The sequence below is a fragment of the Typopeltis vanoorti genome, chromosome 24 (genome assembly GCF_054136105.1).
Source record: "Typopeltis vanoorti isolate ZY-2024b chromosome 24, IOZ_Tvanoo_1.0, whole genome shotgun sequence".
Lineage (NCBI taxonomy): Eukaryota > Metazoa > Arthropoda > Arachnida > Uropygi > Thelyphonidae > Typopeltis > Typopeltis vanoorti.
The window spans coordinates 77,046,640-77,073,522 of NC_143572.1; the positions used below are offsets into that span (position 1 = coordinate 77,046,640).

Consider the following 26,883-nt stretch of genomic DNA (forward strand, 5'->3'; position numbering starts at 1 on the left):
ATTTTTCCTTCTAAAACTGTTAGTATCTCCTGTCCTGCTGAACCTCTCAGTACATGTCCAGCCAATCTCATCTTTCTCTGGATAATTTCCTGTAATAAAGATCTGTGTTCTCATTCTCTGTAGGACATCTGTATTTGTCACATGTTCTGTCCATGAGATTTTCAGAGCTCTTCTATAGCACCACAATTCAAAGGCCATTATCCGTCGTCTTACTCTCTTCTTGAATATCCAGGTCTCACTTCCATATGTGAAAACTGGCCACACTAATGTTCTTATCATTCTTTTCTTTGTCTCGATACCCACAGAACTTCTGAGCAGATCTTTATTTTTCCAGAAGGCATCTTTAGCTATGACTGTTCTTATTTTTATTTCTTTATCTTACTTTCCATCTGCAGTAAAATAGATGGAAATAATATTGTTTCCATTTCAATTTTCATATTGTTTATGAATATTTCTGTCTCGGATCTGTTTTCTTTTGAGATTTTCATAAATTTTTATCTTTTTTGCATTTATATCTAATCCAAACTCTTTACCCTCTTCAATTAGTAGCTGAAGTAATTTGATTAATTGTTTCTGTTTTCTGCTATTAGAATGGTATCATCAGCATATCTAAGATTGTTGTATTTTATACCATTGATACTAATTCCTATTTTTTGTTTTTCAATCTTTTTCATTACTGTCTCACTACAGATATTAAACAGATTTGGTGAAAGGATACAACCTCGTCTAACTCTTTTTTTTTACTTTCACTACAGAAGCCCCAGAGTTGAACAGCTGCATTTTCTGTTTGGTGTAAATCATTTTTATAATCTTAAGTAAATGATCTTCTATGTCTAATTTATCTAGTATATTGAACATTTTATTATGTTTTACCTGGTCAAAGGCCTTCTGAAAGTCTATGAAGCATATGTAAATATTCCTATTTCTTTCAAGTGATCATTCTATTAGCATTTTTAGTTCCAGGATAGCATTAATGGTTCCCATTCCTCTTCTGAAGCCTTTCTGTTGTTCACTCAATTCACAAATTAAAGCTCTTTCAATTTATTTGTTAACAATGTTAGTTAATTATCAGTATACAAGACAATACTGACATCAGTTTTAATTTATAAGTAGAGTTAAAAATAAACCACTTGACCAAAGATTAGAGACCAACAGATTTTAGAGTTCTGAAAAAGAGTAGGAGAGTGAATAGATGGCATCAATGGTAAAATAATATTAAAAATTAGGATATTAGGAAAGAATTTGATGTTAGCATTGAAGTATGTGATTAGGGCTCATCTAAGGTGGTATGAGCACTTGAAGAGAATAGGAGAGGCAACAGGTGTTTGATGCCAAGATGTCATGAAAAAAAGACTCAGAGGGGAAGGGGGGGGGAAACTAAAGCCAGAAAAAATGACTTAAAACATGGAAATGTTATATATAACAATACTGGAGTGCTGACAAGAGACTAATTTAGGGGGAAATTGTTGATAGGAAATTAGTAGTAATGTAAGTTTAATCATATAGTGTTGTCACAGTAACCTGAACATCCCTTGTGGATACATATCAGGAAATTAATGACAGTTCCCTCCAAGAACAAAGTTGTATAGGTCTTTCAATAATCCAAATTTCCAAAGCAGTATCATATGCATTTCCCCATATCAAAGAAACAAATACAAAGATTGCATATTTTGGGGAGGTATCTCTAATGAATACTTCCAGTTGGACTATGTGATCAGTTGTTGAGTGATAATTGTGGAAGACGTATTTCAGAGAAAAGTTTTTCTCCAGATATAAATATGAGAGTTAACCAATTTTTCCAGAATCTTATACAAGCAGCTAGTCAGAGCAATTGATCAAATAGGTTACTGGAGATTATAGAACCTTTTGCCAAGTATCTGAAACACATTTTCTCACATAAAATTCTGTTTCTTACAGAAAATACCATACTGCAGTTGTTCTCGGCAGAAGCCAGATTGTTGATCATCTCACAATGGATGTTATCTGGTCCAATGGCAGTTGCGTGACATTTTAACACAGCAACCTTCATTTTTTGTTTTGTGAATGGCCAGTTGTAGTATTCCATTCTGCTTGAAGAGAACAAAATTTGTTTCCTACTTTATATTTTTGGGCAAAGAACTCCAAGAGATAAGATATACCTTATGTTTTGGCAAAAATCTCAGCAATTATGCATCCATTATGATCAAAGAGGGAAAGTGGGCAGGTGGTATATTTGCCTTTCATTTTCAGATTTTAGCCCATGCTTTTTTTACTGCTGGTTGCCCTTGTTAAAGAAGATGTGTAGTGGATCAAGAGTCCTCTGGCTCTGATGTCTTGCTCACGCAATTTGAAAGCAATGAGGTTTGTTGTGGGATATCTGAGGAAGATACTCAAAGCTTTCTTGGTTGCTATGCTTTCAGTATTCCACCATGGTTTAGGAAAAATTGGAAAACTGACTAGATGTTTTAGGAAATGCAGTTGTAGGAGCTTGTGTAATACAATCTCTTACATGATTCACTGCATCAATAGGAGATGAGATGACTGTTAGAGACTCAAATTCTGCTAAGGAAGCCAGTCAGCTTGCTCAATTTTCCATTCTGATATTCATGATGTAGTACATGGTTGCCCATGCAAAAAGGTGGGCATCATGCAAAAATTAGTTTAATCCTTTATCCAAGTGTAAGCAAACAAAGTTTGCGCCTGAAGTATCTTCAGGACTGAGGCAACTCGTGGTAAAGGTGGACGAAGCTCTCATCACTCCTTGTCTCAGTATCTCCCATAATGCAAAGCACATCTCCATGCGGACATGTATAATGGTATGCATTAAGGGAAGGGCCACTACCCAGACTGGTTTCGATCTTTATTGAGGTCTCATCAGTGGGAGCCAGACCCAGAAGTGGTGATACCAAGGCAGAAGCAATGGATCTGAGGAAGATACTTCAAGCTTTCTTAGTTGCTGTGCTTTCAGTATTCCACCATGGTTTATGAAAAACTGGAAACTGACTAGATGTTTTAGGAAATGCAGTTGTAGCAACCTGTGTAATATAATCTCTTACATGATTCACTGCATCAATAATAGATGTGATGACTGTTAGACACTCAAATTCTCTAAGGAAGCCAGGCAGCTTGCTCATTTTTCCATTCTGATATTCATGATGTAGTACATGGTTGCCCATGCAAAAAATGATAAATTTAGGTTAGCCTAGTGGCTATGCGCTTTGCAACCATATGCCTGGGGAAGGAGTGTCCTAGGTTCGATTCCCGTCGGTGACCTGAGGAGCTGAAGGATCTTCCTCAGCCATAGCCAAGTTAGCCAGTCTTGGGCATGGACAGCAGGGTTTTTTCCTCAGTTTATTCTGAGGTTTTTCATCCCGCAAAGCAGGCAAACTGGCCTTGAGAACTTAACACTACAGGCCATAGGATATACCGGGCATAGGGCTGACCACCTTATCCTGTAAACGGATTGAGGTCCGATGATCAATGGACCCTCGACACCGCAAGGTAAAAGAGGGTATAAAGAAGATGAGATGATGAGATGACTTTATCCAAGTGTAAGCAAACAAAGTTTGTGCCTGAAGTATCTTCAGGACTGAGGCAACTCGTGGTAAAGGTGGACGAAGCTCTCATCACTCCTTGTCTCAGTATCTCCCATAATGCAAAGCACATCTCCATGCGGACATGTATAATGGTATGCATTAAGGGAAGGGCCACTACCCAGACTGGTTTCGATCTTTATTGAGGTCTCATCAGTGGGAGCCAGACCCAGAAGTGGTGATACTAAGGCAGAAGCAATAAAGAAGTCACATTTACCTATATGAGTTGCCAAAAGGAGTATCACCTTATTATTAAATTACTCTGGATTTAGAGAAAGATGTTGGAAGTTTTTTCTTACTTGGTCAGACTATAATAAATTAGTTTAATCCTTTATCCAAGTGTAAGCAAACAAAGTTTGCGCCTGAAGTATCTTCAGGACTGAGGCAACTCGTGGTAAAGGTCACCCAAGTTCTCATCACTCCATGTCTCAGTATCTCCCATAATGCAAAGCACATCTCCCTGCAGACATGTATAATGCTATGCATTAAGGGAAGGGCCAGTTCAGTGGCGCAGTGCCCATGAAAAGATCTGTAGAAATGACTTCACAGAAACAGAATATATACAAGAAAGGAATCACCAATCAACCAGACCACCCACTTCTGTAAAACAGCAAGAATTATTAACAAGCATTCTGGCATGGTGCCCCCAAACAAGAGAACAGTATTCTAAAACTGAGCAGATATGAGAAATGTACAGAGTTAGTATAATGCTATGCATTAAGGGAAGGGCCACTACCCAGACCGGTTTCAACCTTTATTGAGGTCTCGTCAGTGGGAGCCAGACCTTTCTGGGTCTGGCTCCCACTTACACTTCGATAAAGGATTAAACTAAATTTATTATAGTCTAACCAAGTGGGAAAAAACTTCCAACATCGTGCAAAAAAAAGTGGACAAAGAAATGATCACTTCCAAATAAGTTGTCATCAGTTTCCCACTTAAACAGCAAGAAGTGAGGGGAAGCATATTCAAGTTGGGTAAGCATGTTGAAAAGGTGTTGTTTACTGTGTTCAAGAGGGAGAGATTACTGATGCCGTGCACATGCTCAACAACATCTCCTCTGATGTTAGTTTGGGCACTACACCACAAGTGTTGTGTCCATTTAAATATCCCATAAAAAATAAAGGTGAAGGTAACTGCAATATGAAGTACCTAAGTCATCCTTAGAGATATCTGCAGCAGGAGAGTAGATGCAGCATACTGCCTCAATGTTTGTATAAAGTGGAATTTGGAGATGGGAGGGGACATGATTGCCCACAACAATGTTAACTCCTCCATGGGTAGGTTCATCCTCTGTCTTGTTCCTGGGAATGATGGCTACATTTTATAATGCCAGATCCTTGGAGTTTCAGGTATATTTCCTGCAGGCAAAAGTATAACTGATTCATATTTCTGCTATAGACCCTTCATGTGAATGTTTTGATGGAATCCATGATAATTCCATTGTTGAAATGTTTCCCTTTATTTATTTTTGTTGGTGACATGTGTCTGATGTTGTGAGATATTTTCACTGACCTTGAATTTTTTCTTTTGTAGAATTGTAGACAGCCAGTATCACCATCATTTCTTCATCAGGAAAAATATCCAAGATGTCACATCAATTTGGACTCTCTCTTTAGGGTACTAGGTATACTAATTGTTTTATCTTTTTGAGGGGATAACAGATATATCCATTCCATCTATTATAAGGTCTGGAGGTATGTTCTTAATTCTCTGCAGCAGGACCATTATTGGTATAACATCAGGAGTTAGCTCATATTAAATTTTTTTTTTGATAGGTTCTAAAGAGACAAGCATATCATACCATTCAGGGATATTGTAGTTGTGAGAAAGTTGATAGACATATACATTTAGGTCTCTAATGATCCTTTCTTTACCAGTTTTTACCATTTTCTTTAGTGAGCCTTCACTATGCAAAAAACATTTGCAATAAATGCTGTTACTTCATCTCCTGATAAAGGATGCTCTTCTTGATTTTCATTTTCTGCCTCCACCTTTGGCATTCTCAGGAGTAGGCTGAGTGATCTCCCTAACAACTGGGGCATCTCAGTGTTTTGCACTTCCAACCTTTGTTCTCATGATCTTCACTGGCAGATGGCACTTCACAGGTATAGATGGAAGAGCCATGACAGGCAGCCTAATAATGACCATATGTCTGACATTAAAAGCAGTGCAAAGAGTTTGGGATGTAGAACATAACTGGGAAGTGCAAAATTCCCTAACATATGATGATCTCCCTAACAACTGAGATGCCCCAGTTGTTAGGGAGATCACTCAGTCTACTTCTGAGAATGTCAAAGGTGGAAGACAGAAAAGGAGATCCAGAAAATGAAAATCAAGCAGAGCATCTTTTATCGGAAGATGAAGTAGCAGCATTTACTGCAAACCTTTTTTGCAATGAGTGAGGAATTTTGGTGCTGAAACATACTCACTCTCAAAGGAAGTTTTTGTTTCAGCACCAAAACTCCTCACTCACCATGAAGCCACACACATGGACACTCACTCTTCGGTCAGCAATGAATGTGGTTGGGATAACTTGTTTTCACAGATGGTGGTTTTGGTGTGTTGAATGTAAGAATGATATTCCTGGTGCCAATCCCTATGTATGAGGATTTTCATGGCTGTCACTCCGTTAGCTTTTCAATTAATAGCAAATCTCATCTGGAATATCAAGGAGATTCCATTCTAATATTTGTCTTTAAAAAAAATTAGTTTTGTGGGGTGACCAAGACTGGTATTCCCCTGCTAGATGTTGCACAAAGCAGTTTTTCAGATTGCATTGCAGTTGTTAAGGGGGCTGCATAAGAAGAACAGTTTCTTGACTGATTCTGGAGATTCTGCCAATCCTTCTAAATGAAGAAGGGTGACATTTTTCCATATGGCAGTTCCCCCCTGCTGAATGCAAAACAAAGGGCACCAAAATTAAGAAAAGATGGTGTATATGTTGCTATCCTTTATGTTTTCTGTTTCTTATTTTGGTTTTCTGTTGATGTTCCAATGGTTTCTGAAGTTGGGTTGGGTTTGTTGAAGGCCTCTGATAAACAAGAGTTTGAAAAATTATTCATTCTCAAGAGGAAGTTGGTTCAGCACCAGTACTCTCCATCAACCATAGAGCCACACGTGGATGCCTGTTTCCAGCAAGCAATAACTATTTGTATACAAAGGTTTCTGTGGTTTAGCAGTTCATAAGAAAGATTCTTATGAACATATTCTAATTCTGTGAAAGCAGGTTATCCCAACCACATTCATTGCTGACTGAAGAGTGAGTGTCCACGTGTGTGGCTTCATGGCAAACATGCTTAGACTTCCAATGCAGTGTAACAAAAACCAGGGCCTAATTCTACACCAAGTTTGGTCAGCATTGATAAAAAATATACCCAAGTCAGACCTCGGACAATGTGAACGTGAACAACGTGGCAGCATCCAGCATTGTTCAAACTTAGCATTGCACTGAATCTACATTCGGATATTCAATTTAATAACAGTTAGACGGCCACAACTGTATATAATGAATTATTTTGAGCAATTTCTCATTTCTTGTGTTTAAACTTTGTTACCTTTGACCCCTGAAGATGTAAGTCAAACGACTAACAAAACTTGTCGGGTTTGTTTTTTATTTTCATTTAGCTTAATAAACATGTGGTCCAATTACCGGAATCTTTCTTATGAAAAGCAAATAACTATGTTCAGGAATATCATCTAGCACCCCATCTGGATTGCCAACTTTCTCGCTTGTCGCTCACTACGTGTCATGGTGGACAGTTTACTCTCCTCAGATTTCCCCACCAATGCAGTACTACCCTGGAGTTCTGTTGTTTCACCCATTCTCTTCCTCTTGTATATAAATGACCTGCTCTCACAGACTCCCAATCCTATCCATTGCTTTGCTGATCCTATCTCCAAATCCTATTCATAGATTTTTATTTGACAAACCTTAAAGTATTAGAATCCTCAAGATCTACCATAAGGACCTGAACTCAGATTTCCTATCTATATCACAGTGGGACAAGGACTATCTTGTAAACTTCAATGCCATCAAAACTCAGTTCTGCTTGATCTCTTGCAAGAAAGAACTTGTATCCCTCCCTTCCTTCAGCAACACTGAGATATCCAAACACAATCAGATTTTTCTTTTTGAACTGACCTGCATCTCATATCTTTCTTGGCTCAACCACATTTCAACTATAGCCTCTGCAATTGCCAAAAACTTGTACATTTTTTTTGCACAAGACACTACTTCACATCTTCATAGTTGCTAATTCTAAACAAAGCCCAAATATGCCCAGCCATGGAATATTGCTCCCATATTTAGGGTGATGCACCAAACTCATCTCTAAGAGGGCAATCTGGCTAATTAATGATCCCTCTCTCACAAATGTTCAGTCTGTGAGAGAGAGAGGGACTGAGTTCAGAGCACTGTCCATTAAAGTATCTGTAGAAGAGGCACAAGACAAATTTTCATGGACAGCTCTGCTGAATTGGCCATTATTATTCCTTTTACAGTCCATCTTGAAACTCTCCAAAACAACTTCATGTCTCCTCTTTCATTCCATCTACTTCTGTCCTTTGGAACATTCTCCCCCACTCTGCCTTCTCCAAAGATTACATCCCTCAGCTGTTCAAGCAAAATGTGAACAGACTCCTCTTCTATCCTTCTTACCCGCACATGGCAATAATCAATAATGTGCTATAGGTCTTGTGGCCTTTCATATGTGTGGATCAGATATAAATAAAGAGCGAACACCAGGGCCATCCTGATACCATACCCAGACTTGGGCCTTGTTCCCAGACCATAGGGAAGGAGACTTAACGCAAATCCACTAGCTGAATAAACTGGACTGGTCCATCAAGGACCATCATCTTGCTGAAACAGAGGCCAAAGCAGTGCAAGACTAAGAGGATTCTCTTTCCAGATGACCCGTGCCACATGGCAGTGAGATATTGGATCCTAGTGATGGTCTGGAAGATAGGATAGATAAAAAGAATCAGTAGATGTAAAGCAAAGAATATGGGAAGAAAAGCATTTATAAAAAAAAGGCCAGTACCATCACTGAGAGGTCCCCTCCACTACAAACAGGTGCCTCACATGGAGGGGCTTGGCAATGAGGAGTTAATAGCATTTTTGAAGCAGTATTATCAACAGTTTGGGAAAATCAGGAATGGCCTACAGTTTTTTATTGTTTAACAGCAGGCCATACAAAAATGACTGAGGGTTTGAGCCACTCAGCTAGAATGTATAGTGTATTAATAGATATCTGCTACATGCAATTCCTATGTGAGTCATCTCTGTTTGCTGCTTGTCATAAGCAAGCAATTATGTAACTTGTTTATCCCTTGTTAAACAAGGGATACAGGAATTGCATGTAGCAGATATGTAATAATACACTATACATTCTAGCTGAGTGGCTCAACCCCTCAGTCATTTTTGTATGGCCTGCTGTTAAACAATAAAAAACTGTAGGCCATTCCTGATTTTCCTGAAGTGTTGATAATACAATAATCATAATTGTATTGTCATTTTACAACTAGGAAAAAGATGATGTTCAAGAATTCAAAGTTTGTATTTAATACTGTTTCGCTTTAAAGGAAGTACTATTTCTTCAAAATTTTTTCTAAGTTGTATCCACATTTTGCCAGCTACTGACCTGAATCTTGACTGATTTTTCTGTGAAGATTAACAGATAAATCACTATTACATCTTGCTATAGATGATGGAGGTCTTTCAGAAAACTTCCGCCGAACATCAGAAGGAACAGAGTCTGACTTATGAGTAGATCGTACAAGGCTGGAATTCTGATGGTTATGTTGTCTTTGACATCTTGATCTCATCTTGGAACGAAGGGAATACCAGTGAGATAACAAGTCTTTACGAATTGATTTATTAAGTAAACCATATATTAGTGGATAACTCAAAGAGCTGCAAAAAGCAGCTGATAGTGAAAACCTCTTAAGCCAAGAGGATAACCGGCATGACTGGCAAAAGCACTGAAGAATAATAGTAATTACATATGGGCACCAAGTAAGAAGAAAAGAGCCAATTATTGTGCAAATAATTGCAAAACTTTTCATTGGTGAATGGTAAGAGACAGCAAACCATGACAATTTTCTTGGAATATATTTATTTGTAGGAGTCCCTGATGAAAAGTTTGGAAGTTGCTGCTGTTGTAACTGTGTCTGATCTGCATTATTACTAATAGCTCCAACATGAACTTTACAACATTTACTTCGAGCTACTTGAAAAATTTTAGTATAGCATACCAGCATAATGGCAAATGGAAGAAGAAAACTAATGCCGAGAGTGAAAACAACATAACTTGCACTACTTTGCCATAGTACTAAACATAGAAAGCATTCCTGTTGATATTCGAACCTGTAAAAGAAGAAAAAAAAAATGTAATGTCAAAATAGAATAAAAAGAAATTAATAAAAGTTTTATAATTATGGAAAAATGCTATTCAGGAATTCAAGCTTCAATACTAAATGGAATTGAATTCATTTCAACAATTTCATTCCAAATTAATCTATTCGGTCTTCACTACTGTTAGATCTCACACTTCAGCTTTCTAGGGTAGTACTGCTAACTGCATCAACCCACTTTTTTTTTTTTTTAAATATAAATTCTACAACAAGAAGTTGCAGAACTATAGCACACTGTACTTTGTATGGGCAAAAGTTAATGGGATTATTCTCTGGAGGTTGTGCTATTTGGGAACCCTGTGGCTATTCCAGAGAACAGATGCAGCTGAAATGAAAGAACAGGAACAGGACTGTCAGGTCTGATGTTGGACTATAAAAGGATATTAGATGGCTATTCATTATCAGTTAATGAGCTTAGTGTAAAGAACAAAAACGATCGATGCCAGTTCAGTGGCGCAGTGCCCATGAAAAGATCTGTAGAAATGACTTCACAGAAACAGAATATATATAAGAAAGGAATCACCAATCAACCAGACCACCCACTTCTGTAAAACAGCAAGAATTATTAACAAGCATTCTGGCATGGTGCCCCCAAACAAGAGAACAGTATTCTAAAACTGAGCAGATATGAGAAATGTACAGAGTTAGTAGCTGAGAACTCAGAAAGAAAGAAAGACTAGAGGTAAATGTCATTCTGAGAAGGAAGTTTCATCCTGTTTAGCAATTTGTGTGTTATCAAGGATATGCACAAGGGAAGGCTGATTATTTTATTCTTTTTTTTTTTTTTTTTTTGAATGAAAAAAGATAGAACTATTTGCAGGCGTAGACTTCTGTGGCTAATTGGTTCAAAAGATATATTCCGGTGATTACACCACATTTTTTATTATTCAGTTATACAAAATAGTGAAATAATAGTTCCCGACAAGTTTCGTAAATCGTAGGATTTACATCTTCAGGGGGTAAATAGTAAAACTTAAAGTTTAAACAAGAGAAATTAATAACTACAAATCGTAACTGTCTGGCTATTCATAAACTCAAACAACAGAATACCTTTAAAACAACAGTATTCTGTTGTTTGAGTTTATGAATAGCCAGACGGTTACGATTTGTAGTTATTAATTTCTCTTGTTTAAACTTTAAGTTTTACTATTTATCCCCTGAAGATGTAAATCCTACGATTTACGAAACTTGTCGGGAACTATTATTTCAGTATTTTGTATAACTGAATAATAAAAAATGTGGTGTAATCACCGGAATATATCTTTTGAGATAGAACTATGTTTAGGTAGCACAAGGTGACTAGTCTTTATTCTATTGAAGAATAGCATGAAGTCTGACTGTGAATTTACATAACCTGAAACCTCGGATGATGGGAGTGCTTAAGGGGTCAAAGTTATATAACTGAGAGGAGACCTCCACTTAGCCATTAAAGGAATGCGGAGAACCGATCAGGCCTTCTGACCTAATGTCCAATCCTCAACTTCTCGTGGTGCATCCTGTCAAGGTATCTACCTGGATACTGAACAAACAAGGATGGGCTGGAAATTTGGTATTTAGCCAAACAAATTGTATTCTTATTGGCTTAAACCAAAATAAAAAATGATGGTAAAACATGACAGAATTTCATGCTGGCTGGGGCATCGCCCGGTTAAACAAGGTCCCTGTTGCTTTCACCAGGGAACCAGGGCAAACAGCGAAAAGTCAGCCACTGGAACAAATCCTAAAATTCAACCCAAATCACAACACCAGAGTTCAAGATTGGTACTATCAACATAAGAAGCCTGAATAGCAAAGAAATGGAGCTAGCTGAGGAATTGGATAAGTACCAGATTGACATAATAGGGGTGACTGAAACAAAAAAGAGCAAAAACTGGTCAGACCTTTCTGAGTAATAAATACAGGATGTTATATTCAGGCAATGACAATTAAGGAAAAGAAGGAGTAGCCATAATATTCAACACAAAATACGAGGCTAATCTTCTTGAATGGCATGCAGTCTCAAGTAGAGTGATATGGACAAATATGAGAATGGGGACCTGGACAATGAGACTTATTTGTGCCTATGGTCCCACAGAAGGTTCTACTAACGTAGAAGTGGAGGAATTTTTTAAGGATTTAGAGAAAACAACTGACACAATGAAAAAGGAAAAGTTGGTCCTTGTTGGGGATCTAAATAGCAGCATAGGAAATGATTGTTAGACATACAAAAATATATTGGGAAAATTTGGAGAAAAGATCAAAGCTAATAATAATGGCAAATACCTGTTGGATTTCTGCTCAAGACATGGACTAGTTATTACTAACACCATGTTCCAACATAAAAATCTGCACAAATTCACATGGAGAGAAGAGGCAAGGAATAAGAAAAGTCTCATTAACTGTGATATTGTTCATAGTGATGTAATCTCCCTGGTGCGGGACAGCAGAGTATACAGAGGATTTGAAATTGGAAGTGATCACTTGAGCAATTAGTCTTGAGCAGGATAAAATTTAATTTCATATTGAAAAGAATAACATGTAAGAAAGTTTTAAAGCGAATAAAAGTTGAGCAGCTCTCAGATGTTAACTGTAGACTAAAATACACAAAGATTATTGAAGAAAAAATGAAAGAGTTTGAGAACAGGAACCAAACCTTGGATTTTCTCGAGCAATTGGAACTCTTCCTTTCAGCAATTTGAAACCTTGTCTGCGGCTTAGAAGTAGTCTCTCTCTAGCGACATCTCGAACCGAGAAGCTCCTTTCTGGAAGTGGGAAACTTCTCTCTCAAGCAACGTGGATCCAGGCAGTCTCTCTGACGGCGACCTGCTCTCTGACAGCAATTCTGGAACTGGGACCCTTTCTGCTTGCTTCCGTCCTTTTTTATTAGGCCTCCTCTGAGACCTCGCATGAAGTTTGGCAACCCCTAAAGAATAGGTATGAGTCTTTCATCTTAAGTTTCAAGTTCGGCACGCCTTTTGTTCTCCTCCGCTTTCTTTTGATTGTAAGTTGCCAGCCATCGGAAAGTTGTTTGAACTCTTTCTGACTGACTTTGGAGATGTTTACACTTACAGCCTGCAAGCCTTTCTCATACATACAAGTTTCAACAACAATCTTTCTAATGCTGCCTTGTACAGCTTCAGCGACAAAACACTGCCTTTGTTTTTAACACTCTAACATATTCTTATAAAGCAGTATATACAGTTAGCTTCAAAAGAGTTATTTACAAAAACATCTAATACAAACTATACCGAGACAAACAAAGTTTATTTTTTTACAATATTCACATGGGACTTAACCTAAGTAAAAAATCGATGTAATGTGCTTTGGAATATTTAATATTTAAGCTACAATCGAGTTTTTACACTTTGCTTATAATCGTAATCACTCGGCTCACTGTTTGACTCCCACTGATCCAAATTAATTCATTTACCCAGACTTATAAGAAAATTACTGATTTGACAATTTTAACGAAAAAAAAATAAACAATAGCAATACACTTAAAGCGAATTAAAAAAAATATAAAATAATGATAAATATGTTTTCATTATGATATTATGAAACAATAGCAATACACTTAAAGCGAATTAAAAAAAAAATAAAATAATGATAAATATGTTTTCAGTTTTAATTAAATTTGTAAGTAAGGAGGAATACACAAGAGATCGACCAAAAATCGCTCCGCGAATGACCGGTCGATTGCGATCGATGGGTTGAACACCCCTGTTCTATAGGATCTTCATTCAGAATGCAGCTGAAGTTTTCTATGTTCCTGCATTTTCATAGTTTTGGTATTTTTTTGCTGACTTTCATGCCAAATTTGGTACAGCTGCTATACAATTTAAGTAGTGAATCCTGGAGACTTGCACTAGATGTGTTTAGGAGTACAACATTATCTGCAGAAAGCAAAGAGCTTTATGTTTGACATCTCCAATTCTAATATCAAGCCTGATGCCACTTTCTTTTATAATGTAATGATTTCTTTCATCCATATAGATGATGAATAAGAGTGGAGATAATGTGTATCCTTGTCTTACTTCTGATTTCACATGAAACCATATTTCTGTATTTCCTTTAATTCCTACTGCTGACTTACAACTTAAATATAGACTATGTATTGCTCTGTATAATGTTCCATTCACCCCATATAATTGTAGTGTTTTGAAAAGCTTTTCTCTGGATACCTTGTCGTATGCCTTTTCCAGATCTACAAAACTTGAGTACAGATCCTTGTCATATTCCAACAATTTCTCAACTATTTGTCTTAAAGTGAAAACTGATCTTGACAATCTCTATTTGAACCTTTGAACCCAGTTTGTTCTTCTCCAAGTTTCTCTTCCATAATCCTTTTCAACCTTTTTTCAAGTATGCCTGCATAAATCTTACCTGAAACATTAGTAAAGAAATTTCTCTGTAATTCTCACATAGTTTTATTTCCCTGTTTTATAGATGGGTAGTACTATGAGAGCTCTACTCCAATCATCGGGCATTAGCGCTTCTGACCAGGGTCTCTGAATTATGCATTGTAGCCACTGTGAAACTTTTATATCTCCACACTTAAGCATTTCTATTTGAATAGCACTACTCCAGCTGTCTTTCTGCATTTCAGGGAAAATGACAGTTTTCCCCTACTTCAAGTATTGATGTGTACTTACTCCTCTTTGCATTCCTACTGAAAATTTTGAAAATTTTCTACTACTGTTCTGTCACTGCTTGGTGCATTTAACAGTCTTACAAAGTAATTACTTCAAGGCATCTAGGATATTCTTATCTTTACTTTTCATGTCACCATTACCATCTGTGATTCCTTTTACAGTATTGTTTCCTCCATTTCTAAGCTTCTTCAATAGTCTCCAGAACATTTTGCCACCTTCCTGATATTTATTTTCCATATTCTTACCAAAGTCTTCCCATGACTTTTGTTTAGCTACTTTTACACATACCTCAGCTCTCTTACATTTTTGTTAGTATTCTTTTAGGGCATCTGTCAACTTATTTGCTAAGAACTTTTGGTATGCTTTCTTCTTATCAAGAACTGCTTTTTTGTCCTGGATAATATTTGCTTTTGTCCATCATGGTGTTCTTATTTTTCTATCCCTGCAGACAACTTAACCACATACCTCCCTAGCTGAATCAATGTCTTCTTCAGAGTTTGTCAATGAGACTCCAAGGTTTGGTTCTTGTTTTTAAGGAGAAGGATGATACAAAATACAAACACTAGGATTAAATGAAACCAAATAGAACAGAACTACTGAGATTAGATAACATCAACCAAATATGTCATACAGTCTGGAAACTCAGAGGATGAAAAACATAGCAGGGGTGTTGATCTGATTATGACAATGGAGGCAAGAAAGGTACTACTGTAATGGAACCCAGTATCAGAAAGAATAATAAAAGTGAGATTCAAAACTAACCATAAAAATTTTACTATAATAAACATTTCTGCCCCTACAAACAGTGCTGACTGGCAAGAAAAATAACATTTTTACGAACTACTACAGAAAGAGTTTGACAAGATTAGCAAAAGAGATGTGATATTACTTCTGGAAGATGAAAACGTAAAAAAGGTAGGTAAAGACAATGGCAAATTGAAATAGTGATGGGAAAAGAAGGACCAGGAAACAAAAATGAAAATGTAATATTATTCAAGGATCTATGCAATTTAACAACTTGATCATAGTTATAGTCTTTAAACATAAGAATATACATAAAAAAAACACCTGGTTCTCACCAGATGGAATGAGTATAAACCAAATAGATCACATAAGAATAAATAAATCATGCAGATCCTCCTTGCAGGAGCATGAGAGGAGTAGATGCATACAAAGACCACATGCTGGTGGTGTGTATTGCTCCATGATTTAAATCAAGGTACAAAAGAAACTAAGAAATAAAGATATTATAGAAACTTTGTTTGTACAATCAAAACCAAATATGAAACAAACAATGACATAAAATGAAGGAAAAATGGCAAAATATAAACCAGTTATACAATGAAACAGCTGAAGTTTAGAAGAAATATTGCTGAATTCTTATTAGGAAATCCCATGAAGCAATGAACCCAGCTTACTTCGTAAACACAACTCAAAGTTCTGGAGGTGTTGTCAAGGTGTGGGGCATGTTCTGTTGGCACAGAACAAGTCCCCTGGTATTGCTGGAAGGTCACGCATTCTTTAAGGAATATCTAAACAGTGCTGTCAATCAAGTCTATTCTGCAATGTTGAATTTTTATCCAGCAGGTGACAGTTATTTCATGGAAAAAATGCTGCTGTCCACTGTGCAAAAATTGTTCAGCAGTGGTTCAACAAGAATGGCAGCAATTTTCACCATGTTACCTGGCCACCACAAAACCTGGATCTGAACTCCATTGAGAATGTATGGGACATGTTAGAAAAACTGATCTGGGAGCAAAGTCTTTTTCCATCAAATCTAAGCCAATTAAAGGACTATCTGGTGAAGACCTGACACATTGTAAACACAAATGCAATTCAACACCTTGTGGAAAATATACCAAACTGCATATGTGCAGTAATTTGGATTAAAGACGGTCCAACATGGTATTAAATAAACGTTTCTAATTCAGTGGCTGGTATGTCTTATTCATTATTATTATTATTATTAATAAGAGATCTCCAGGGAGCCAGGGACTAATCAAAGGAGGCAATATACTACACAAACCTTGCTATCATACTTATTCTTGAATTCATTCACACTGCTTGTCCTCACAACATCCAATGGCAATCCATTCCAGTCATACACCACCCTATGAAAGAAAAATCTAGTCCTCATCCCCTTCTTAGCAGCCTTCATTCTCAGCTTCCAAGGATGCCCTCTTGTCTTTCCCCACCCTCCATAAATTGAAATCCTGTATGATCCTTTCAGAAGTTTGCAAGTCTCAATGATATCACCCCCTCTTTCTCCTGTTTGCTAGTGTCTGCAGTCTACAAATTCTCAATCTGTCTTCATAATCAGTATTCCACAATCCTGATATCATTTTTAACACTGTCTCCAACAAGCGCCTCCGTAGCGCAATTGGAAGAATGACAGTACATTGCACCCTTTGATTGGAATAGGCCTAAGTTCGATTCTCGTCGTGACAGGAGGAATCTTTATGTGGACTTTTTCAATTGAAGATGAGTTAGCCAATCTCATACGGTGGTAGCAGGGTTTTTTTCTCTCAGAAGCTCAGGTTTTTCATCCCGCATACTGACAAATCGGCCATTGGAACACACACAATTTACAGAAAAAAATACTAGTTGTGGTGGTGGGCAGTAGATTGCGTTGATGGAGAAGACTGGTAGTAGAGGTTCGGTCTATTGGTGGAGATAGTTGTATAGTAGGTGTCTTCCTGCAACGAGTCATCGGACTCCTTGGAGGTGTCACGAATAATAATAATAATATCAGAATCACAACGGAAACAGACCCACAATAGTCCAAGTGAGCTCTTATTGAGGCCTTGTAAAGAGGCAAAATGACATCCTTATCTTTACATATATACATTCATTTCAGCATTGCAATCTTTGCTACATGGCCCCCTGAATTTTAACTTTCTATCTACTAGCACTCCAAGATCCCTAGCCTCATAGCATGATCCCACCAATATAATACAACACTGTATATCTAATCATGCTGAAGTGAATGACTTTACATTTATTGACATTGAACTGACACCCATTTTCCCATGAGCACAATTCCAGCTTACTCAAATCATTCTGCAAGTACTGCATATCAGCAACATTCCTGATTACCCTACCTATCTTTGCATCATCAGCAAATAGCTATATGTTGCTTGTCAAATCATTCCCAATATCATTAATATATAGATTTAATAACAGTGGACCAAGCACTGATCCCTATGGTACACATTATCCATGCTAATATTCTATAATCCAAATGATATTCTCCCATTTATGCAACAGTATCATGTTGTATTCTGTTAAACGCCTTAGCAAAATCCAAAAGTATCATAGTGTATCCATTCCCCTTGTCAAGTTCAATGGTAACATTATTACAGAATGTGAGCAAGTTGCTAAAACATGACCTTCCCTTAATAAACCCACTGTAGCTCATCAAAGTAGAGATTCAATGTCAACCCATTTCTGCATGCGAGCCCTAATTTTTCCAAAATCTTCACCACACTCCTAAGATACTAATTGGTTGACAGTTGGATACATTGGCCAGTTCAGCTGAACACTCTTTTCAGCACACATGCTGATATTCCATCAGTCCCTATTGCTGAATTCTTATTAAGTTTGTGCAACATCTCTAATAACTTGTCCTCACACACCTGAATTTCTTCATCCAGGGAAGGGGCAGCAGTGAGCTTGATGTTGCATACACCAGGCTGATAGTTTTTAACAAAATGGGCACTCATTAGCTGAACTACCTCTCCTGCATCTGTAACCTTCATGCCATCTACATTTAGAAAAGTTATTCTTTCATATTCATTCTTTCTTTTACTTGCAGCATATCGATAGAATTCTTGTGGGTTGTCTTTAGCATGCACAGCCAGTTCTTTTCATACTCAGACTTTGCTTTCCATACAACAGTTGTGACTATTCTAGCCTGCTGCTTATAATTTTCATAATGCACATTATCCTTATGCACATGGTATTTCTTCCACATTGTCCTCTTCTTATGAATCTCTTGCTTTTTGACCTCAAGGTCCTTCTGTCACATGCTGCTTGAGGAAGTTGTCCTGCAACAGCTGAATAAATGCATTTTCATTCTTCTCATGAGATTCTACTGCTACCCAATTAATATTTGGATAATTAAAGTCTCCCATTATGATTATTCTTTTCGCGCTCATCTTTTCTATTTGGTGATGCATTTCTCCATCAATAGCAATCGATCCACCAGGTCTGTAACAATACACCCCACTATGTAATTGATCTTGTTAGATTCCACCTCACACCAGATGGCTTCAAACTCACGGCCACATGAAATACTGTTCGTACTACAATCATAGGTCTTAACTCTAACCGGATTCAAGTCATCTGATATCATTAGCAGCACGCCCCCTCCTCTCCTATCCGCTCTATCCTTAAAAATAGTATAACCGTTAACTCAATACCAGTTAGTATGTCTGATTCTGATAGCCAGGTCTCACTAATGCCTACAATCTGAGGTCCCAACATGTTGACTAAGGCAACAAACTCTGCTCCTTTGTTTTTGATACTCCTAGCATTCGTGTACAGACATAATAATTTACCGGCATGTTCTTTTGTATACTCGTCTGCAGTTGGACAACTTGCAGATCTCTATTCTTCTCTAGTGATACGTTCTACGTATTACTAACACTAGATCAAAAATGAAAAGATAATGTGAAAAAGAAATTATTCATATTTATTTACAGGTATAACAATTCATGCTTTGATAATGAAGCAGCAGCAATATGACTGCTTAATACAATCGTAGCTTAGTACAACTGATACGATTGCTTTGCATTAGCCTATACATATGAATGAATAAAAAAAAAAAAAATCAGCTAACACCTTTTTGTTCCCGTATAGGGAGTAGGCAAGGCCGTTTTTTTTAGCCCTATCTAACTTTTGGAGACTGAGTGGGCAGTTCAATCTCCACTGGTAGTCAATCAGAGATAGCTGGCCCAAGGCTGTCATTAATTAATCGGCATGCAGTGAAGAAGGTGCCGTCATCCGGTGGTCCCTACCATACCACAATATTTTTAATGTCTGAAAATAGTGTGGGTTCGACGGCCAATTTTCTTGAGTTTACGGGACGAAAAATCCTAGTTTCCAGGAGGAAAAACTCGCTAGCCCGTGCCAGAGATTGACTAACTATGGAACCAGTCAAGAAAAGGCTTAGAAAAAGTTCCTCTAGTTGGCGACTAGATTCGAATGCCTTTCGGTCAAGCGCTGTAGAGTGCAAACGTCACTTCTACTGAGCTACACAGGCTCTTTTCATATGAATGAATAGTTATAAAATTTTTATTTTATGCTAATTAATTTAACTAATTAATAACAGTTAATTTTATGCAGTTATGATTTAATTTAATACGTTTGTTTACATTTCTGCTGACTACAAATGGCCATGTACAGTCTGCAATTGTTTTGTGCTTGTAAGTTTTGATAAATTTTAACTTTTTATAATAGGTTTGTGTATATTTTATGGTAGTGAATGATAAAATAGACTAGTATCTACATATATTTATGCATTCATGAGATACCCAACCTTTTCTTCATTTTTTCGATATTTGTAAGCTATGCGGTTCGTCTGAGTTTTTTCAAATCATCGCAAATCTCCAAAAATTTTTCAATATATTTATTGAAAAAAAATCTGCATATAAAGTGGACCCGTGCAGTTCAAACCCACATTCTTCAAGGGTCAACTGCACGAGAATTCCATTCTATTGGTATTTGTCTATATTTTATTTAATAATTTTTATCTCTGATGAAATTTTTTTCCAGCAAATTTATACATTTTTATTTTACTCAGGTTGTCCTTTAATTCTTTCATTGTTATTATATCATTTAAAGCATATTGTAAGTTTTTGGTGTAACTTTTTTAATGTCCGTATAATCTGTCCAAAGATCTGTCAAGTAATCCAACAATTCTTTTAAATCTATTTCGCAATTTATACTTGCAGTTTCTTTTATATCTGCATTCATGTGTTTTAGTATTTTACACGCATTGGGTCTTATTTTATATGTCATTTTCTAGATTCAATACAAAATTTTTTCAGCTTTCTGTCTCGCTTTCTGGTTTCTCTTTTGGGCTTTGCTTGTCTTTTTTTATATTCAATTTCATCTTATTTTTTACTGCTTAACTATCTTTTAAAGGGCAGCTTTTTATTTTCAATTCTGGTTTTTATTTTGTTGTCACATATATGTAATTTTTTTTCTTTTTATGATATTTTTTGTTTGTCCCTAGACTTTTATGCTGCCGATGTAAAAATTTCTTTTATATTATTCCATTCTTTCTCAATGCCTTCAATTTCTTGTATTTTTTCTAAGTAGTTGTTAAACGAGACATATATGGACATGTAAAGAAATGAATCTCAAAAAAAAAAAAACAAGGCTCCTCAACACAAATGTAAAGATTGTTCTACTATACTAATTTGATACCTGAAGACTAACCAAAAATGAATTTAAATAAACTGCAGACTCACATAAATAGATGTCTAACAAAGATCATGGGAATATGCTGGCTGAATAGAATTTCGAACCACACATTATGGGGCAAAATAAATCAAAACAGAAATAACAAAATGAAAATGGGTAGGCTACATAATCAGAAATCCAGATAAGGATGTAGCAAAGACAGCACATTGACTGGAACCCAAAGGGAAACAGAAGGGTATGTCACAAGATAACTTAGAGAGAAATTGAATTCTGGTGATTGGGAAAGGAGAGGTGTTGTGGGGAAATTACAACCAACAGGTGGGTTGGGTAGGACCTAAATATAGAACATCCAACTAAATATCTATTCCTGTCAACCTCCAACTTGCACCACAATGCCTTTAAAACCATTGCCATTATTTCCATCTTTTATGATGTGTATATATCTTACGTTAATATATTTCCCCTGGAAGGAAGGACCTAAAAGCAAACTATTGTGTTTATTTACAAATTTCGCAAACATAAGAAATAAGGGAGATGAAATTATTTCACCGAGTAAGTTTATTCACCCAAAAATCATTGGAAAAAATGAAACATGGTTGAACAAGGATATCCTGATGGGAACAGAAATGGAACAGTATAATGATTTTCACGAAGGTGGGGGGAGAAGTGCTACTGATGATAGCAGGGGGATTTTATTCACATAAGGTAAATACATATGAAAGATGGAAATAATGGCAATAGTTTTAAGGCACTGTTGGAGGCATGAGTTGGAGTTTGACAGGAACAGATATTTAGTTGCCAAAGAATGTTGAAGGTGGTGGTAATGAATTGTATAAGCAATTTGAGTTTGTGAAACAAGGGAAGAGTGATTATTACAGATGGTTTTAATTATGGCAGCATAGAGTGGAATGAAGGGATAGCATTTGGGAATAAGGTGTTATATATAGTTGTTCTTAGTACTTTTCTGTATTTTAGTTCTATTATGTTTGCCTTACTATACTATAATTAAATCTCTTGTAATTCTCGATTATCTTTAACACTCAATTAAATTTTTGCATCTATCACTCTCTATATTCTACTCAATCTATAATTTGGGCCGTTATCTGAGACTGTCTCCTGATCAAATATTGGCACATTTATTTTTTAAAGCTGCACCAGCCAATATCCTAGGATAGATGAGACTCTTATCCAAGGAGACCTTCTCAGAATCATATACAGCAGTGAAAGTTCTAGCAATATAATCTAATTCAATTCACTTATGTCAAACTTAGTGTGCAGTCATGGCTCATAAATCTCTACTATACTTCTATATCCCTCCCGCTTAGGTTCAGTTTTATGAGTGGTAATTTGAATTCATATCTCAGGCCAATATCAGGTATAAAATACAAAACATGTTTATTGAGGTCTAAATTTTATATACAAGGAATGCACCAACACATGGTTATTTCAATTTCATTCTAAGTAAAAGAATTAGATAACACAGCTAAATACTCTTGAACATGAATGATAACTCACTCTACTGTATTGTTCAAAAAAATACAAAATTTCTAGATTATAATTCCCCCCCCCCCCCACCTCAATCATTTCTAAATTACTTAATATTTCTCTCATTTATCATTGTTATATCACATACAATCTCCTTCTCGGACATTTCTTTCCAGCTGGGACAGGTCACTGCCAAATATGGTAATCTCTTAAAAGTTCACTATCAAATGTCCACACTCTAAATTACATAGTGTCCACTCATTTCTTTAACTGGAAACAAAAAATAAATTCTCTACTTTACCATCCCCTGGAATGATTATCAGGTCCATTCACTGGCTTTCGCCCCCGTGGTCACTTACGATGATCGCACGATATGGTCGTTCCATTACCGCTTACAGTTTTCAGCATCGCCGATTCCTCGGTCTTACTCAGCTGCCCTGGTGTGAAGGGTTAGCTAGCCAGGACACTCGATCTATGGGAGACGATGCATAACTTCTATGGCTGATCTGGAATCATCCAGCTAGCGGGAGGGAGAGCCAATGTCCAAGAAACAGGAACCAGGAACAAAAAGAAAACCTTGAGAGAGAGAGAGAGAGAGAGGGGGTCAAACCTTTTATACCACCACCTTTGGTGCCCTCTCTCCCTTACATTTTTCCATACGGCATGCATCTTCTGAGAACGCATTCCAGCTTCATCTTCCATATAATTTCTCTCTGCCTTAGGCCATAAGTTACACTGGATGGCTAAGACGTGACCTTTAGACTTTAGCTTACACTCAATTAATTCACATACACTGCATAGGATATTCTATTTTAACTACAATTTTATACAAAATTCCTTTCATGACTTTGTGTAAACAGGATTAATTTCACATTTCTAAATCAACGTTCTTTCAGCTCTACTTAAGGTTAATATATGTGTATTTACTTTCTTGCCCAAGTACAAGTTTCTCATTGTTTACATTTTTGACGTGTTAGATTCTGAATGAATTAATTCCTTTCCAAATTTGATCATTCAGGATGTAACAAAGGTAAACAAATTTCTTGAGTGATAACTATCTTAGGCTGTACGTAAAAGAGGGCATGCAAGGATCGAGAATTTCAGATCTGATCATTTAATCAGAGAATGTGATTTAGAATGGAGTCTAATGCCTCCCTCCAGATGGTGATTATGAAGTGATCACCTGGGTTATGGGTAGTCATATGAAGCTTCGTTAAGGAAAGGATATATGTATATATGTGGAATTACAAGACTGGTTATTATGAGCAACTTAGGGGACAGCCTGAAGCTATAGTATGGAATGAGGAGTTGAGCAGAAAATAAATAAATGCTGCTTGAGAACAGACAAAGAGATACTTAACAGCATCATTGTGTGAATGTATTCCAAAGATCAAAAGGCTGAATAGGGTAGGTGTCAAATGGATGAATGAGGGGATTTAAACATGAAATCTGGAAGAAGAAAAAGCACTTAGGAGCCAGCACAAGATGAATAATGTGAATAATCACTTGTACAAAGAATATAAAAGGCGGGCCAGGAAAGTGACTCAATTGGTGAGAACAGCAAATGTGCAGTACAAGCAGAAATGATCAAATCAGACCAAATCACGCTTTTTTTTTTTCCCTTTGGCATGTCTCAAGTGCAAAGAAGAATGATTATGGCAAGATGATGTTAGTGAATGAAAGAGGTTGATTGGTAACTGCTGCAGAGGACATAGTTGAGGTATTCAGTGAGCAGTTCATCAGGATGTGCGAAATCAGAAGTTCAACAGAGAATGAAATGAGAGAAGAATTACTGGCAAACAAGAGGTATATGAAGAGTTAAGTAAGCTAGATGTCACTTCACGTGTCTTAAGGAAATGTTCCAGGGAGTTAGCATCAGCTTTGGCCTACCTAATTAATAAAAGTCTTGCAACAGCAAGTCCCAAGGAGTGGAAGGAAGGAAAAATTGTTCCACTTCACAAAGGTCGTAATAAGGCTAAAGCTACAAGCCAATCTGTATATCTGGAATTGTAGTTAAGTATTGGAGAGATTGGTAGGAGCTAGGATACAAAAGTGGATTGATAACAGCAGTATTAACTGTGCTTGTCAGCATGAATTGGCTAAAGGGAGGTTGTGTTTTACCAACTTGCTTATGTACTACAACAAATGTATTGGACAGGGGAGATGCATATACAGTAATATACTTAGATTTTGCAAAGGCTTTTGACAGATCAAATACCACAAGTTGTTAACTAAACTGGAGTAGCTGGAACTGGATAATAGATTAGTGAGTTGGATAGCCTACTGGATCTCAAATAGGTTCACAGTTGTGTATGTGGGTGTAGTATTGGAAGAAGAAAAGAACCAGTGGTGTGCAACATGGGTTTGTTTTGGGATGAATGTAATTTAATTTGTACAGTGGAACCTCTGTTGTCGAATGCATCTGTTCTCGAACAATTCGGTTCCCGAACATATTTTCTAAACAAAACACGCCCCAGTTTCCGAACAGAATTTCAGTTCCCGAACAGACAAATGGCAACCATGTGCTCTGCGTGCTTAGCTGTAAGGTGGGAAAGCGTCAGTTACATGGCAGCCTTCATTCAGTGCAGACACCTGCTCGAATTTGCAGTGAGTTTTCTTTATGTTTTGTTGTTTTTTTTTCATATAAATTATTATTAATTAAGAAGAGGTGAATTCATTTAGCTACCTAGGATGTATGATCACATATGAAAATAAAAAAGATATAAACATAAAAATTACAAAATATTTAAAAATAACAGGTGTAATTAACTCTATATTTAAACCAAACCTAGTTCAAAAACAAACCAGACTAAAAATATACACTACATTAGTCCTACCAGTCTTAATGTATGGAAACGAAATCTGGACAATAAAACAAAAAGACAAACAAAGATTAATAACAGCAGAAATGAAGTTTATGAGAAAAACTGCAAAGTATATCCTATTTGATCACAAAAGAAACGAAGAAATTATGAAAGAATTAAACCAAAAACCAGTAATAGAAAAAATTAAAAAATATAAACATAAATGGATGGAACATGTTCAAAGAATGAAAACAGGAAGATTACCAAAACAAGCCTTAAAGTACCAGGAAAAAGAAAACCAGGACGTCCTCTTAAACGATGACTTCTAAGGCTGGAACAGGCCATACTAAGCCTAAATCCTTGATACGCATGATGATGATTATTAATTAAGCCACCATGGGACTGCAGAAGAATAGTGATAGCAGCAAAGCAAAAAGAAAAGTTGTTAGAACTACCACAATACAGATGAAAAAAGAAATCATATCCAAACATGAAAATGGCGTTTGTGTCTCGGATCTTGCTATGCAGTTCGGTATGGCAAAATCAACGATCTGTACAATACTCAAAAATAAAGAGGCGATTGATTTTCGTCTATATTTTATCTATTTATTATGTTTATTCTTTTTATGTAAGATTTTATGCATTTTCATTATGTTTGTATACGATCTTATGCATGAGGTACTGTTGTAAAAGTTTAAATAAACCGAGATCTGGGGTTCGGGAATGGATTAATCCATTTTACATTAATTCTTACGGGAAAATGGTTTCGGTTTTCGAACAATTCGGTTTCCGAACCACCTTTGGGAACGAATTAAGTTAGACAACCGAGGGTCCACTGTATATTAATGATAATGGAATGGGTTTAAATGGGGATATACAACTGTTTACAGATGATGCAAAACTGGGGGAAGAGTGATTGAGGAATCAAGCAGATTTTGTGGCCTTACAAGAGTACTCGAATAGATTGTATGAACTGTCAGTTCAATGTGGCAAAGCGAAGGCTCTGAAATTTTGTAGACAATAATGGATGCGAAGTATACACTTGGTGGGAAAATTCTGGAGGAAGTTAGGGAGACAAGAGACCTTGGAGTGGTGGTGGACATAAATATGAAGTGTAGAAGGTCACGTTGCATAAAGTGTGAAGTCATTACATGGATTATAGCAATGATGTAGAGGACTTTAACATACAGAAATAGCAGTTATGGTTCCAAAGTGTAAGGCCTTGATCAGACCTGGTATGGATTATTGTACAAAGATTTGGTCCTATGGTTTTCATGGTGATGAGGACATATTAGAAAGTGTCCAGATAAGATTTGAGGGAATGCAATTTGCAAAATCTTGTGAATAGGAAGAAGAGAGAGGATATGATTGAGCTATTTAAGTTGGTAAAGGATTGTTACCAGGTTAATGTGGAAGATTTTTTTTTTTTTTTGACAGAATGAGAAAAGTGGGTAAAACAAGGGAACATGAGCAGAGAACATAAGGAGCAGGTTCTTTGCATGTAGTGTGGTTGGTGAGTAGAATGCGCTGCTTGATATTATGATGAAT

At 36.7% G+C, this 26,883-nt stretch overlaps 1 protein-coding gene across 1 annotated transcript in view; it reads right to left on the bottom strand.

The window, feature by feature from the left end:
- Positions 1 to 9,478: 9,478 nt before the first annotated feature.
- The window catches only part of LOC150093419 (G protein-coupled receptor 161B-like), an 87,230-nt gene continuing 69,825 nt past the window's right edge, over positions 9,479 to 26,883 (bottom strand). Inside the window, exons 4-5 of the mRNA XM_090413612.1 lie at positions 9,664 to 9,939; positions 9,479 to 9,554 (exon numbers count right to left, since the gene is read on the bottom strand). Of these exons, the coding sequence (XP_090269738.1) occupies positions 9,479 to 9,554; positions 9,664 to 9,939 (352 nt within the window). The remainder of the gene's footprint in view (positions 9,555 to 9,663; positions 9,940 to 26,883) is intronic.